This window comes from Myotis brandtii, unplaced genomic scaffold (assembly GCF_000412655.1).
Source record: "Myotis brandtii unplaced genomic scaffold, ASM41265v1 scaffold17, whole genome shotgun sequence".
Classification (NCBI taxonomy): domain Eukaryota; kingdom Metazoa; phylum Chordata; class Mammalia; order Chiroptera; family Vespertilionidae; genus Myotis; species Myotis brandtii.
The window spans coordinates 2908666-2926206 of NW_005356259.1; the positions used below are offsets into that span (position 1 = coordinate 2908666).

Consider the following 17541-nt stretch of genomic DNA (forward strand, 5'->3'; position numbering starts at 1 on the left):
TCTTTGCTATGGTAAATTGTGCTGCTGTGAACATAGGGATGCATATATCCTTTCTGATTGGTGTTTCTGGTTTCTTGGGATATATTCCTAGAAGTGGGATCACTATTTGTTTGTTTGTTGTAAAAGTTTCAGTCTGTTTGGTAAAGTACTCCTTTTGATCATTGATTTTCTTTCTGGGTTCATTAAACTGTTTCTCTGTGTTTTCTTATATCTTGTTGTGTTTTTCCAAAACTGCCGTCTTGAATTCTCTGTCATTATGTCCATGTCTTTAAGTTTATTTTCTGGAGATTTTTATTTTCTTTCTAAGCTGCCTCATTACCTTTGTTTTTCTCCTGTAAGTGTTCTGACTGGGAATCGAACCCATCACATTTGAGTGCATGGGATGATGCTCCAACCAACTAAGCCACACTGGCCAGGACTGCAAAGTTGACTGGGCATCTATGGGAATAAATACACTTTTTTTGTAAGAGAGGCACTTCTCTAGTAGATTGATAAGAATAAGCCTTTTGTTTGTTTGTTTGTTTACCAGAAGGTGGCACTGAAGTGCAGTTTTTTAGTTTCTATTGCACTGTTCTGGCTTCTGGGGTCTCTGGTAGGCAGTGGAAAATGTCCTGTGTTCCCTGAGGTAGTGGGCATCCCCTCTATGACCAGTTCACCTCAGTCTCAGGGCACCAACCCTGTGGAGGAATGTGATGGGTAATGGGATTCCAATCCCAGCGCTGTCCTCTGCAACCAGAAGCTGCTGGCAGTGCAGCCAAGGGTGGGTTGGAGTAAAGTGAGCTGTAAGAGGCCAGCTGCTGCATTTATGGCTTTGTTCTCCTTCCAGCAATGACCACTTCTAGACCTTCGCTGCCGCACCTGTATCTCCATCCGTCACAGGGTGTGCCCACCACTCAGAGAAAAAATGCTTCTGCCTCTCCAGTTCTCAGGGCTGCAGATAATATGCTCTGTAGCCTGACACCCACTGCTAGCTCTAGGAGGTTGTAGGACCACCAGACAACACCATGGCACCTATGCACTTTCACTGGGCTCAGCTGCAGCACACACCCATCACTCAGGCAGGAACACTCCCTGTATCTCTGTTCCTTGGGGGGCACCAGGGAGAGCAGGCAGCAATCTGATTCCTCCCCTCTTTTGAGACTCACAGTGAGCTCATAGCTGCCTCCATGGCACCGGTATCTGCTCTTCTCCGTTCCCACCTCCCCTGTCTGCTCTGATTTGAGCACCTTCGGATGTTTCAGTGCATGGGATCTCTCAGCAGTGTCTGTGTGTGGAGCAGGAATCCTTTGTTGAATTCTAGCTATTCAACTTGTTGCAACTTCAAGGAGAGAGATCAGAGGAACCGCTCATACCACCATTCTTCTGACATCACTCCATAAACTATTATTTTTATTGATTTAATTTAAGCTATTTCCAAAAGTATTGTTTTTATTTAAAAACAAACAAACAACCTTTGCAGCCTTGGCCAGTATGGCTTAGTTGGTTGGAGCATCGTCCCATGCACTAAAATGTGGTGGGTTCAATTCCCAGTCAGGGCACATATCTAGGTTGTAGGTTCAATCCCCTGTCACGGCACGTACAGGAGGCAGCCGATGTCTCTCTCTCTCTCTCTCCCTCTCTCTCTCTCTCTCTCTCCCTTCTGCTCTCTAAAACCAATTTTGAAAATTTTTTAATTATAAAAACACCTTTTGTGGAGTATTTTATACTCAGAGTGTATATTGCATTGTTATTTCTTAGTTTAAAAGATAGACCACTGAGTTGAAAGTTTTAGTATAGTAGTCAGAAAAGATCAATTCTCATCAATGTTTATTGGACACTTATGAGGAAATGTATTAATTGACCCTTAGCTCTTTTGTTCCTACACACTGCCTGCCATGTAGTTGGGGTGCTCATTAAATGTTGGAAAATTAAATAGAATTTAATTCAATATGCCTAAGTGAACTAAAGAGATGTTTTATTACAAAGCATCTCTTTTTGCAAACAGAAAATAAATCTATTAGATTATTCCTCTACTAGATAATTGAATTCTACTAGATAATTGAATTCTACTAGATAATTGAATTCTGCTTTTCCAAATTTCCTTCAAATCTCTGGGTAAAAAAAGAAAAAATATTTTTTGAAAGCAAGCAACCCTATAGGATATTTATTTTAATATTTCTACTGACTAATACTTACACTAAACATTATTGCCATATTTCAAAAAAAGTTCAACTGGCTATTATCATTTTTTTGGATCTATAATGCTTAGAAGTTCTGCTATAAGTATAAAGTACATTTATTCTCCTTGGCATTCTTGATAATTTTATTTGTCATATTCATTTGAAACTTCTGAAAATAGTATGTTTTTCTCATGCATTGCGGAAAGGGAGTGTAGTTTAGTCTGAAGCAGTATTCCTTTTGGCACATCTTTGTTCTGCTGGGGGGTTTTTTTGGTTTTTTGTTTGTTTGTTTGTTTTAAAATATATTTTATTGATTTTTTACAGAGAGGAAGGGAGAGGGATAGAGAGCTAGAAACATCAATCAGAGAGAAACATCAATCAGCTGCCTCTTGCATACCCCCAACTGGGGATGTGCCCGCAACCAAGGTACATGCCCTTGGCCGGAATCGAACCCAAGACCCTTCAGTCCACAGGCCGACGCTCTATCCACTGAGCCAAACCGGTCACGTCTGTTCTGCTGTTTTGATTAAAGCATATGCAGCTATAAATTGAATGCATACATGCAAATGTGGTCCCTGCATTATCATAGATCTGTTAACTTCAGAAAATATTCTAGATAGAGCAACTTAGAGTGGAAATATTTAATATGTATACACCTGCTCAGAGAAATTTTATTGTATATGAACTGAGCATTTGTTACCCAATGAAAATTAATTTTGTTTTTATGAGAGACATTTACATAAGAACAGGGCCTAATGAGACAGGAGCAGCTGTCAGTTGCTGACTTCATAAACAAATCAACACCTAATGTCTGAATGAGTTTCAGAATAATTGGATAAATGTAATTGCAGTAACTCTGAAGGTGGAAAATACAATATTTAGTCAGCCCTCGTTTACCTTGATTCCTCGGGTTACCTAACTATCAAGAGATGACTCAGAGTTATTTTAGTTCAGTCTAGAAGTTTATATGGGGGGAAATTTAATGAAGGAAAGACTATCGAGTTTTGTTGCTTTGGGGAATCCATAAAGTTTGGTTTTTAAATGTAAGCCAACTTCCTTTTGTGATCCACAGAGCAGTAGTTCCACTTTCAGGCTCAATCCAAAGATATTTTTCTCCTAAAAATATGACAAAGAGACAGGGAGAGATGGAGAGAGAATAAAAAATAAAGAGAGAATTGGTGAATCAAATATTTGTATTGAGGGCAGTTTTTATCAGTGATGCAGCTGCAAATCAGTGACCTCACACCTTGTCTTCTCACATGTGACCAGCTAGAGATTGCTCAGAGGACTAATTTTTTTTCTCACTAAATATGAAGCCAATATTTGACCTCTTTTTGCTTCCTTTTCTGTTAAAATCATCACATTAAACTGTGGGTTGCAATTTTAAATTGAATAATCCATTTCAAGTTTTTTATTTATTTTTTTAAATATGTTTGTATTGACTTTTAGAGAGAGGGGAAGGGAGAGGGAGAGAGAGATAGAAATATCAACATAAATCAGCTGCCTCCTACACGCCCCCTGCTGGGGATCGAGCCTGCAACCCAGACATGTGTCCTGACCCGGAATCCAACCCATGACCTCTTAGTGCATGGGTTGACGTTCAGCCACTGAGCCACACCAGCTGGGCTTAAGCTTTTTATTTTAAGGAAATGTCTTTTTTCAAGAGTTTATAGGACACATGTAAGGATCAGTTTAATCAGAAAAAGAATTTAGAATGTGTTTACATGTGACTATTTAGAAGCATAAATAAACTGGGAAATCTAAGACAGGTTTCTGAAATCCTCCAACCCTATTTTAACATTTGAAATATCAAAACCTCAAAATAATGTATGCTACGGTTTTCATGTTTGCATGTGTCTATGAAGAAAATAAACTTGATCAACAAACCACCAAAGTCATCATTAAATTTATGAGCTGGAAGGGATCTTAGCGATCAGTTTGTCCCAATTCCTTTATTTGAGAGGTGAGGAATGAGAAGCCCCTGAAGGCTTGCATTTCTCACTAAAGGTCACACAGATGATAAATTACAGAGCGAAGGTCCTGGGAGTCAGGTCCCCTAACTCCTAGAACATTCTTCACTTCGTTGCCTACAGAAGTCAGAAACAGGCTGCCCTTTCTTGGCCTGTTGCTCTACTCACTTATTCATTTTTTTTTAGCAGACCTTTTTTGTACGCCTATTTTTTTTTCTGTTCCTGTGCAAACTATTGAGACAAAAGATATCTCTCTCCCCAAAAGAGCTCACAGTCTAGTCTCCTGTGGCCCTAGACTTGACTCAGATTATAATGAATCATAAAAGAATATAGTCATCTCTCCTTTTCATGACAATGATGCACAAGTCTAAATTTACTTCTTTTCTGTAGGGCTCTATGCCCTAAGAATATGTACCTATTTTATAGTAGGTTTTTCTAAAAACCATTTCTTAATTGGATTATGTAAATTGCAATGGTTGTTAGGTTACAAATATAAACTATTTCCATAGAGGAGTTGCATCTGTACTATTGTATGTACCATGACAAGCTCTGATATGCAGCAAACCTGTGTGTACTGGGTGCAGCTCAGTGAACCTGGAATTATCCTACTAGGAATGAAAATGCAACCTATTAGCCACAGATCATTGGTAAAATAAACAGTAAGGGCTTAGTCTGGATTTTCACAGTCTGTTATGTACTTAGGGAGCATTTAATATGTGGGTAATTGATGCAGTAGACTTTAATGGATTATTCAGGGCCGTTAAGATCAAGTGTATCTGTAGATGGTGTGCTTGGGGAAGGTTTAATCAATGGAACTGAGCATGCACGTTAATTCTGCAATTTTTTTCCCTTTTTTCACTTTGACCAAAAAGAAGTAATTGTGGGTCCCTGAAAATTTGTGAAAAATATGATGCAATTTTAAAAGAATTTTTTTGTGATCATCAAAGAATGAAAACCTTTGACATTGATCTCAAAATATTATCTTATTTAGACTTTATATCCGGTTTAAATGAATTAAGGTCCCAAGTGTTTCTCTAATGGATTGTTCAACTTCTCATCTCCACTCAACAGCAGCTTGTCCATGAAACCTAAGCAAGTTAATGTTTCAGAAATAATAAGCAGAATTTAGCACCTAGTTGTTCATACTTGTGCCGACCCTCTATCCACTGAGCCAAACTAGCTAGGGCTATACTTGCAATATAGTATATTGTCACATGTCCCCTCAACCCCAAAACAATACCCCCAAGAAAACTTTAGTTTTCTACTAAGAGGTAACTGGAAGTCTTCCAATAACTACTCATGTGTTTAGTATAAGAAATGGTATTACTCTAAGTTAAACACTTCACATTTTCACCTGTAAAAGAGAAGCTGTTTAGTATATATCTTTATTTTTCTTAAATATCTTACTTTATTTCCTTTCCTAGCATCAAATCTCTATGTAAATACAACAAAAAATATGAGCTTTATTTTTTTTTGAAATGTCTCCAATTAAAATAAAATGTCTCAAATTAAACTAAGGTATATACAAAATAAGGAAATTTCTTTTTAATTTTCTTTCATGATAAAATTGTTGAATTGGGTGGTAATTGACTTAAAATTGAACTACAGAAAAATGATTAGCAGCCAAATGCAAGTTCCAGAAAGTTGGTTATCTGAAAGATTTTGAACTTGGATATTTTTTGTCTGTACTACTACATGTCAGTTAAAATACTGTCTTTTATGACTGTCCCATTTCTAGGTCCAGTGCCACCCGCTTCCGCTGGAGTCAGAGCTATTACACAGCCCAGGACGAGTGGGCTTTGGACAACATCTACATAGGCCAGCAGTGCCCAAACATGTGCAGCGGGCACGGCTCCTGTGACCACGGCATGTGCAGGTACACGCATCAGAAAGTGGGACTGAGCGTCTGCTTCCCAGGATTTGTTTTCTAGGGACCCAACTGCAGTTGTCATCAGTTATGTGGATAGAGTGATAAATAATGAAATAGCCCAAAGAAAATGACCCTCTTTTCTGTTCTTATTGTAGATGTAAAGATATTGTTACATATAAATTAGTACAAAGCCATACATTCTAAACTTGAAAATCTCATCTCAACCAAGGCCTCTTGGGTCTAAACTTCAGAGTTTATTAATTAGTTCCAAAGTTCTCCTTGGTAGTTAAAAGAGCCTTGCAATTGTTTTCCTTCTTTCCCCTGACAGTCTTAAAGCACTACTCAGACAGCTGCTACAGGCTGTCCTGCCCACTTCACCAGAAGCTCAAAGTTGTATACAAGAGGAGATGGTGATTATAGCTAATGAGGATGAGATAGGAACACACTTGAATACTGAAAGACTCTAAAAGAGATGTAATTTAATCAGGAAGAAGAACGAGAAAATGTGGCCAGAGTTACATGTTAGTTGAGCAAACATTTATATGTGACTTTTCAAGACTACAGGAAAATCCCACTATTCCCTCTCCCCACCCCAACCATGCACACACACACACACACCCGTGCACATGCATGCACACACAGACATTCATATCCTTCTTCATTACTACCTGGTGCCAGAGTTCCCTGTTACAGCATTGTTTCTTTTAAGAAAAGATTCTATTCCTTGTTTTGTGGTGTGCAAAACTGAAGGTTGTTATGACTGCATATACAGATTAACACTGTAGAGAAAAATCTCATGTGAATGCTGAAGCCCAGAGCAAAAGTGAGACGTAGGAAATTTTGCAGGTCACATGGCCATGGCCCTCACAGATGGAACTATGACTTCTTTGCTTGGCTCTCCTCTCTCTAGGTGTGACCAGGGATATCAAGGCACTGAATGCCACCCGGAAGCTGCTCTTCCTTCTACAATTATGTCAGATTTTGAGAACCAGAATGGTTGGGAGTCTGACTGGCAAGAAGTTATTGGGGGAGAAGTTGTAAAGCCAGAACAAGGATGTGGGGTCATCTCTTCTGGATCATCCCTGTATTTCAGCAAGGTATGACTTAGAGCAGAGAAAAGTGATGACTAAGTCATGACTAAAGCATGGGAACAATGATCAGGGCAATGGCTATTTCAATATGTAACTGATTTATGGAGCAGTCCAAACTCAGAAGGTATAGATATGAGATGGGGGTTTTTTCCCCCCACATTCCCTGCTTTTAACTTGGCTTTGTTAAGTTCCTATCCCTTAGCTACATCTGGGAAACTTTTATAACTTTATGATTGTTTTAGTTACTACAAATCTAGATTAGGCCAGTTTTAAAATCCTGCCCCTCTTGTACCTGATTTAAATCTTATTGCTTTCCTCCAGGGCCAGCCAGTCTTGTGTCTTGGGGGTCTTTGAGTAAATCAGGGTCTTGGTTTCTTCTCACCCCAGCCTTTGGAGGGTGTGTGAACATGCAGGCCTGTGGGTGAGGTGTGAGTGATGGTGGAGGTAGTGGAGTTTAGAAGTTATAAACATCAGCTCTGGAACCAGACTGCTGCTTTCTAGCTCTGTGACTTTGACCAAATTCTTTAACTTCTCTAGGGCTTGGCTTCCTCGTCTGTAAAGTGGAGATAATGAGGGTGTCGGTCTCATTAGGGTTATTCTGCAGATTAAATGCATTAGTATAGTTGTAAATCATGGAGTACAGTGCCTCATACATAGAAAGCAATTCTGTAAGAGTTTATTAAATTTGTCAACCCATTAATCTCTAGAATATGATTGGGAGAAGGAGGAGTAATGGTGGGGTGTGGGTTGCAGAGCTGTTCCTAGGGAACTGATCAGCTCTTCATGGTGAGCAAACATCTAGGGTCCTATTTTGGCTCAATTTGGTGCCTGCTGGTGAGGGATTGTCAACTCAGGCTACTATAACAAAAATACTGTGTATAAAAATATCATAAAAAAATAGCATTGGGTGGCTTCAACAGCAAACATTCATTTCTCAAAGTTCCGAAAGCTGGGAAGAAGATGAAAACACCAGCAGATTTGGTGTCTGGGGAGGACCACTTCCTAGTTTGCAGATGCCGTCTTCTCTGGAGAAAGCAGAGAGAGGAAAAGCAGGCTCCCTTCTGTCTCTCCTATGAGAGCACTAATCCCATCATGAGGGCTCCAGCCTCATAACCTAACTACTTGCCAAGGGCCCTACCTCCTAATACCATCCTTTTGTGAGTTAGGCTTTCCACATGAGTTTGGGGTGCACAGACATGACGTCCATAACAACAGACTCCGCATAGAAGTTACTCTGGCAGGGCTCAGCTTCCCCAGTGGCAGCACAGGTTAGGCAGGCAGGTCAATAGACACCAGCCAGGGACTGAGGTGCCAGCCAGATTCTCTCAGAACAACTCCAACCCATGTTGCTTGGTTAGGGATAGGGAACGGGGATACAACTCCTTTGCTACAGTCTAGGCAGGGCATTCTTTTCTTCCTTCCTCCTCCAGTTCATCTCTCCGTATTGTCTCCAAAAGGACTGGAGGGGAAGCAGTTTCTGTTCTCTAACCTGACAGTGTGGCAGGGCATTCTTTTCTTCCAATTCATCCTCCAATTCATCTCTCTATATTGTCTCCAAAAGGACTAGAGGGGAAGCAGTTTCTGTTCTCTAACCTGACAGTGTGTCTAACCCCAATACAGAATGTGGGGTACTAAACACCAATTCTTTCCAGCAGGCACTGCAGCCACCAATTCTAGGACAATTGGAAATGTCCCACTCGTCATCACGTAACAAGCACACAACTGTGGATGAAGGGTGGATATGTTGGGGAACTTCGGCAGAAATCCAAAACAAGTTAATGTATGCATATGCAAAAATAGGTACAGGTTTCGTTTTGATGCAGGTGCAGAACAAAGAATCAGCAAGTAAACAAGACAGAAAATTGGGGAGGGATTCCATTTAATGATATTTCCTATCCATTGACATTGAAAGTCCCCGAGGCCTTATTGTTAGAGATAATAGTCCATAAGTTACTATATACATTGCATAGATCCAGATACGCTATATAATTGTGCAGAAATGGAAAGATTGTATCTCCCTTAAGTATCAATATTAAAACAAGATTATGAATTCTTAACAAATATGTACTCTAACACTCCAAATAGCATGTGTGTGTATATATACACATATTTTGAAGATATAAAGTTATATATCACTGTTTCTTACACTTAATTTAAGATGATACCTGGAATCAAACTACCTGGGTTTGTAACTGGGCTGCAAACTTCAATCATTGCTTCACCTTGCACAGTTATAACATTTTTATATATCTCAATTTTCTCAACTATAAAGTGTGATATTGGGATTTAAAACAAGATTATGAATTCTTAACCAATATGTACTCAAACACTCCAAATAGCATGTGTGTGTATATACACATATTTTGAGGATATAAAGTTATATATCACTATTTCTTACACTTAAGATGATACCTGAAATCAAACTACCTGGGTTTGTAACTGGGCTGCAAACCTCAATCATTGTTTCACCTTGCACAGTTATAACATTTTTATGTATCTCAATTTTCTCAACTATAAAGTGTGATATTGGGAGGGTTAAGTTAGTTAATGCAAGTAAAGACTAACGAATAGTGTTGGGCACATAGAAATAGCTCAATAAGTGTTAGCTATCATAATTACATCTTATGAGACTAAATTACAAATTGTTATCATTAAATATTTTCCCATATACGCCCTGGCACTACTTAAAAATCAGCATTTCAAAGTAAAATCATTCTCTTCCCAGCTCAATCCAGCTTTCTCCCTCGATTTTTGTCAAAATATTTGAGGATCATTGTTTTCTTTTACTTTTTTCTCTTGTGTCGGTGAGATCTGTTCTGAATTCTAATTGAGAGAAGCTAGCATAAGAAAAAGGGAGGAAAATTTGTTCATGTAATCAAAACACAAGGAGTGCTTAGGTTGAACTGGCCTCAGAGATATCTGGAACCTGAAACTCGAATGCCCACAGAGCTCTTCCCAGGAGAACAGACTCTATTTTCAGGTCAGCTTGTCATTATGAGATTGGAACCATGGGCACAGAGCTTTCTCAGCGGCTCCATAGACAATTCTGGGGAAGGTTTCTGATTGGCCAGTTAGAGTGTCCTAGGGAATGGTGTGCTGTGATTGGCACAGCCAGAGTCACGTACTCACTCCTTTGGCAGAGGTAGGATACACAGTTTGGCAGCCCCACCAGTCAATATAATTGAAATAGGGAAGAGGCAGTAACCCAAAGGGACAAAGGGTTCTCTAGACCTTTTAAACCACCCTCGATTGATTTATATAGAAATATGCTTCTATCCTGTTACTGTTCCAGCACAAATATCCAAGATGGTCTCCAGTACTATTGCCCTAATGTGTAACTTATTTTCTCTTTATGATCATGAGCCCTCTGCCCCATAAAAGAAGCTCTCCAAACCTTCCCGGGTCTCGCCAATTTCCCTGTCTGCTTAGTCTGCACTGCCTACATTGTGCCTTCAATCGTCTCTGTATCCATATAAACCTTGCAACATCCTGCTCAAATCCTGCTGCTTCCATGGAGCTTTCTGGAACTATGACAAACTACACTGATATCTTCATTTTTTAATTTCACTCTCATCTGTGTTCTCTCACTCTCATCATAGTGCCCAGTAAGATGCATCCCTACTGACTGAGCCAACACTAGATAAGATGTGCAACTCAGAAATGCATGCCTTGTGCTAGGCATTTACATATCAATAAATACCCTCAAGACTGAATAGACTGGAGAATTGGTAGATGATTATGTGACTAAATGGGGTCAACAAGGACTAGGACTTGGTCTGCAGCCCTAAGTTGTCCTTACTGTCACTGCACATTTCCATGAATTCTCCTTTTGAGTTTGTAAAATTGGCACCAAATAATATTTGTTGAAGAAAGGAATGAGTGAATGAATGAATAAATGAATGAAAATTGGAAAACAGCAAAAGGGTCTAAAGAAATGGTTATTTTCAGGTAAATATAGTAGATTTGTTTTTATAGTGGCATTTGATTTTAAAAGGTTTTAATGGAAGTTAAAAGTGACGTTTTATGAAGTGTTTTTATAAGTTTTATTTTAAAGGCTCTAAAGCCTGGAGACATTTCCTTGAAAATTTGTTTTATTTTATCAAAACCCTTAAAGCAGAAAGCTGTTTTAACCTAGAATGTTGAGGGGAAATTGGAAGATATTTGCCACACTCCAGGGATAAGGAGATCCTTACCCTGTTACTCCAGCACACATGCACGCACACATTCCATGTGAGTATATGTCTACACATGCACACACAACTACCCTGATCGTAGTGTAATAGGGAGACTGAAAAGCACGTGTCACATCACATTCTAAATTCTGACACAAAGTTCGCCATGAGTCTTTTTCCTTCCTTTAGAACAGTGTGCAGCATTTCGAGTCACTGAACAAAAGAAAGGGATTGGTGCTATTCTCTAGTGAAAAAACATCTTCAGTGCCAAGCCAACCACTCGTACGATATTTTCCACCATTTACAAAAATCCCACAAAACACTCTTGCAAAACCTCTGGAGACCAACACCATAGTCTCCTGGAAAAATAACACTGCTAGGTGGATTTCACAATAGACCAATCATTCCAACCAACTAGTTGGGATAATGGGATTTTTATAATTCACACCTTAGGTCTTTCTCCTTCTGGCTTAGTTCCTTTCACATGCCAAGTTTTTCATAGGAGTTTGCTGGATTAGAATTAACCAGCTAGGTTCTGTAGTTTTATTTTTCTTCATCACTCTTCCGGTAATGATCCTAAAACATGAAAATTCTAGGCCAAATTATAATAATCTCTGGGGTATTTCTCACTTATTCTACTTCAACAAGAAAAATCAAAAGCACCTATAACACATTGAAAATACATATTACTTTTAAGATTTCCTCAAATACATATTTAAAATTGAGCATTCCAACTAGTAAGTTCCTGTGTCAGGATTAATTTCAATGCTTTTTTCACTGGAACCCCCTTTTGCAGGGAGAGGGGGAGATCTCTTAATTGGCTTTAGATTTTTCAGTAACAATGTACTCCTTTAATTAGCTCCAAATATTTCCCTGTGACTCATAACTGAAACCCTTTCTTAATTAACTTAGTGAATTTGAGTAGGGTTAAAATTATAAGTATGAGGGGTGTTTTTCTCTAAACTGAGCACCCTATCTCAGTGTTTCTTCCCAATTTTTAAGTGAACTTCTTAGGAGCTCTCCGAGACCAGTTCAGAGCAGACCAAGGATTCGCTTTAGCAGAATCTGGGTGGAAGAATCTCGTGATCAAGCCTTTTTTTTTTTCAATCTCATTAGCACAAACCTATTTACACACAACAGCAATCATGACAAACCTTGTCCATTTCTGTCTAACACCTTACAACAGGACTGTGACATGTAGGGGACACACTAAGTAAAGGAAACAAGTTGCTGGATTTGATGGAATTTTTAACATATTTAAGACACAAAGAGGCCATGCAGTGGTAGTAAAAACGTATTTAAATGGTCCCTCCCAATCTCTCTATTTCAAGTGGGAAACAGACAGAGACTGACACACGGACTGGGAGCCTGAGCGATTCAAGTACTCTTTTGTTTTGTAAAGTTTCTATCTTGCCCTAACCGGTTTGGCTCAGTGGATAGAGCTTCAGCCTGCAGACTCAAGGGTCCCAAGTTCCATTCCGGTCAAGGGCATGTACCTTGGTTTCTTTCCCATCGATGTTTCTAACTCTCGATCCCTCTCCCTTCCTCTCTGTAAAAAATCAATAAAATATATAAAAATAAAGTTTCTATCTTAAGCCTGTTTCACTTTTATGCCTGGAGGAGGTCCAGGCATACCTCCCGGGAAGACATTCAGTGTGCTAGGCAAGTTTCATGCAAAATGTTATCTCATCCAATTATCACAAAACCCTTTGAGGAAGGTATAGTTGCCATATTGTACCTATGAGGAAAGTAAACGCTCAGAAAGGTCACACAGCTAATGAACACCATGAATAATGGGGCTGAGATTCAAACCCAGCTCCAACTGATCTCAGAGTATCAAATTCTCCCGTACTCTGCCTGGGGGAGATTCACAAAACAAACATTGGAAGTGTTTTCATTTAAATTAATTTTTATTTTATTTTTAAAGACTTTTGAATACTCTTTGGTGTAATTAGCAGTTCCCAAGGATCTCATAACCAGGTCTAGCAATCAGTGATATAGAGACTAATCGAATGTATCCAGGAACAGTTACCAGAACCAAAGCAGAGACGATTAAATGGCGCAACTGCTCCTTTCAACAATAAATGGTGACAAAGTCATCTCCATATAGTGCTAGCATGCTCGTTTGAATTTAAAACCAAAACAACAAAATGCCTAGGAGCTCCCAGATCATTGAACCTGTGGTGTTTCTGTCCTTTGGCAAGGCTGGGAAAAGACAGCTGGTGAGCTGGGATCTGGATACTTCTTGGGTGGACTTTGTCCAGTTCTACATCCAGATAGGCGGCGAGAGTGCGGCGTGCAACAAGCCCGACAGCAGAGAGGAGGGCGTCCTCCTTCAGTACAGCAACAACGGGGGCATCCAGTGGCACCTGCTGGCAGAGATGTACTTCTCAGACTTCAGTAAACCCAGGTAACCACCCCCTGATGGCCTCCCAGTGGTTTCCAGGAATGTAAAGATGACACTGTTGTTGAGGGTTTCCAAAATGTCGTTAACTTTTGCAAAAATAGATGAAATCATAATTATCTGGTGTGAATGATAGCCTTATACATAAACATTTCATTAAAGTTTCTAGACAGAAAGCATTTGTATTCACATTTGAATTTTTAAAGAATTTGAGAAAAATGTGGCTAGAAGAAAATTGTGACAATTGACCATCCTTCCCTCCCCCCCGCCCAAGGAAACTCTGTGACATAGGGCTACTCCAAGCATTTCTGGATTTTTTTTAATGCACACGCAAAATATGTTCATATTTTTTATAGTAAGCTATATTTTAGTAGTAAGCTATATTTTAATAGTAAGCTATATTATTTTCAAAAGTCTTCTTATGGTTGCACCCAGGGCAAGTCCACAAACCAGGGCAGATTTATGGATAAATCTGTAGAGGTTGGATTCTCTCAAATTTTTCACTGGCCCATCCCTGTTTTTATTTTGATGAATGGGGAGGATATATAATAAAATGTCTTAGGTAATGACTGTCAAGAAGTTTGGGAAAATGATTCATGTTTAATACTAATACCTGTACCAGGCAATCAATGTATTTATCTATACATGTAAATTTAGTTCTTTTACAATTATGTAGTCTTTTGAAATGTTGTATTGGTACTTTATATTTTATATGTGTCGCTAAAATCTACTCAGAGATATCACTTTTAGTGTATTCCTTTTTGTAATCTCAGCATTTTTACTTTAACACAAAGACGAAGGTTTTTCTTGTATATGTTGACCAATCATTATTGAACATTAACATACTAAAGTTGTCCCTGTTTTGCATTTTTATAACTGAACCCCCCAGTGGTTTTATTGAAAAAAATTATTACTGAAGAATAGATAGATTTAATTTTTACACATTAAATATATTTTTAAATGTTACTTAAAATATAGCTATTTTGTACAATAGGGGTTCATATGTTTATTGCATTAAAACATTGAGTAATTTAAATGTGACATAACTTTTCATAATATAACAGAAATAGACATGCAGACATACCAAAAGCATTTCTACTAAGGACACATGGGAGAGGCAGAAACCAAAGATGAGGCAACTGGGTAAATCAAGAAATATAACATCCAGGGAGGAAGTCAGGAATGGTGAGTGGGAGATGGAACCTAGTGAGGTTCCCCAGTCCAGTAGAGAAAGGATTGTAATGGTGCCAAACTGGTTTAAAAAAAAATTTTTTTTTAATCATTCAAATTATTTCTCCAGGAATTTTTTTCTAGGTATTTCTTGAAAAGGTTATGACCTTTATTATGGTATTCAAAAGACATTGTTCAGTGAATTGAACACAGTTGAAATATTGCCTCCAAGAGCTACAGTTCCAAATGGAATAAACATGACCAGGACTACACCTGCTTACAACTTTAAACCTCCTGTCGGATCTATTAAACTTAGAAATTTTTCAAAACATATCCAGAGATCAAACACTTAACTAAACTTTCTCGTATTGCTGTTCTTGCTATGTTAACAGCTGCTAAGAAAGGCACCGCTTTCCTCTCCTAACCGCAAGTGTCTTGCTTTGATGCAGATTTGTCTACCTGGAGCTTCCGACTGCTGCCAAGACCCCGTGCACCAGGTTCCGCTGGTGGCAGCCCGTGTTCTCAGGGGAGGACTATGACCAGTGGGCGGTCGATGACATCATCATTCTGTCAGAAAAGCAAAAGCACATCATCCCAGTTGTCAACCCAACTTTACCCCAGGTATTTTTTTCCATGTCTGAACTCCAAGAAGACAATTATAAAAGTGCATGAGATCAAAGAACTTGGGTGCTTGATGCCTGAACGTGTAATATAAGTTTTCTGTGTTTGCACTTCATTTCTTTTACTTGCACTTAATTTTTTGTTACCTCTTTATGCCACTAGTTCCCAGATTATTTAGAAGGAAAAAACAAACAAACAAACAAAAAACTATGAAGTCTGGCCAAGTCATCAAGCATGATTATTAGTGTGATTATAACATTAGATACACTGTGGCAAAATATTTTCAGTTTTTAAATAATCAGAAGAAAAAAAATCATTGCGGCCAGAAATAAATTAGTTAAGTTAGAGATTCTGCTGTATTTTCTAGAAATACCAATGGTACATGGCTCTGCTTGTCGTGAACTGAAAATTCCTTTCTTGTTCTCAGTTGTCAAATTGCCTTTCTGTGTTGTTTGTATTGTTTGTATTAGAACTTTTATGAGAAGCCAGCGTTTGATTACCCCATGAATCAAATGAGTGTGTGGTTGACGTTGGCTAACGAAGGAATGCTGAAAAATGAAACTTTCTGCTCTGCCACGCCGTCAGCCATGGTATTTGGAAAATCAGATGGGGATCGATTTGCAGTAACTCGAGATTTGACTCTGAAACCTGGATATGTGCTACAGTTCAAGGTACTTATGCACAAACCTCTTCGCAGGGCAGGTCAAGGATCAAACCATCTTCCATATTTATAAGTGAAGTTGACAAAGAACACACATTTTTCATATACTATTAAAGAAGGGACTCAAACAAGCATTCAATAATCTTAAAATGGCAAATCTTTCCAGTTCCGCCCCATAAGAAAACAGCTTATCATTTTTTTCATGAGCCCTAGAAGTTGTAGCTATGTCATTGTATTTCTTTAAGTGCTCATGGACTTCTACTAGAACTAAAAAGAAAATTGACTCTTAGGATTTCAGTCTGATGGTGACTTAATGAATCCCATGCTTCTGAATGGTAATAGATAAGTTCTCCCTTTCAACTTACTAGTTCTTTTAGGACTCGAGAGTTATTTTATGCTTTTACTATAGCATTCTCAAATAATTTGTCTTCCTTTGGTTCTGTAAACTTTTACTTTATCATTGCCCTCTTAAAATCTTGTTGTTCTTCAGCACTGTGATAACAAGTGTCAACATATATAGCAAGTATTTACTTTGACAAGCTCTTTTCTCAGAAGCCTAATCAAAATTTCATTGTGTTTATGATAAAATCCCATTGGTGAATTCTGGGGTCGAAAGAAATGCAGTTTTAATGAACTAGCACAACTACATGGTCCTTACTTAACAGCAGGATGCAGATGCTAAATAATTTACAAATGGAATTATTAAAGAGATCAGATGTTTATAGGCAGCTCTAAAATATAATTTCCACTGGTCTATAAACAAGGAAGTTGATTAGTGAACTGTTATCCTTCTCTGTTTAAATTTTGATGCTAACCTACAATGGAAAAACCATTGATAACTGTACATGACTCTATAATAATTTGTTGGTACTATCTAAAGTGATAACAAAATAACAGCAATAACAAATACATTGCCAGCATACTATGCTGTTTCTCATCTGACACTTTTTTTATTTAATGTCATAAAATGAGAATAGTGAAAGTCTGCAAGATAATATTTTGAAGTTTATAAAATCTAAATAAAGAAAACATTAAATGTTTCAAGTATTTAAACAACCAATAAGAATGCATCATGCCTAAGAAAAAGCTCAACCACGCCAGAAGACTATTGACTTGTGGCTGTTAGTTAATAATAGATATGTAATATGGGTCATTCAGGGATTGACAACTAACATATATTTGGCATCTCTAAGAAAAACTTTGTGTCATTTGTACAGAAATGCACAGTGCTGGTACTAGGTGCTAGAAATACGGAGGTTAAAAATAGCCCTAGCCCTCAAGGATCTCAGAAACTAGTAAGTGAACCAGAAAAGTGAGCAGTCCCAGGATTATTGTAGTAGAAACAGGCTCTTATCTATGGGAGTACCTAGCATAGCGCATGTGGCCAGCGCTCCAAAAATGTTAGTTGAATAAATGTGTGGTG

At 38.4% G+C, this 17541-nt stretch overlaps 1 protein-coding gene across 1 annotated transcript in view; it reads left to right on the forward strand.

The window, feature by feature from the left end:
- The window catches only part of RELN (reelin), a 475654-nt gene that overhangs the window by 359732 nt on the left and 98381 nt on the right, over positions 1-17541 (forward strand). Inside the window, exons 28-32 of the mRNA XM_005862985.2 lie at positions 5868-6005; positions 6910-7096; positions 13467-13672; positions 15286-15457; positions 15928-16128. Coding sequence (XP_005863047.1) covers positions 5868-6005; positions 6910-7096; positions 13467-13672; positions 15286-15457; positions 15928-16128 — 904 coding nt within the window. The remainder of the gene's footprint in view (positions 1-5867; positions 6006-6909; positions 7097-13466; positions 13673-15285; positions 15458-15927; positions 16129-17541) is intronic.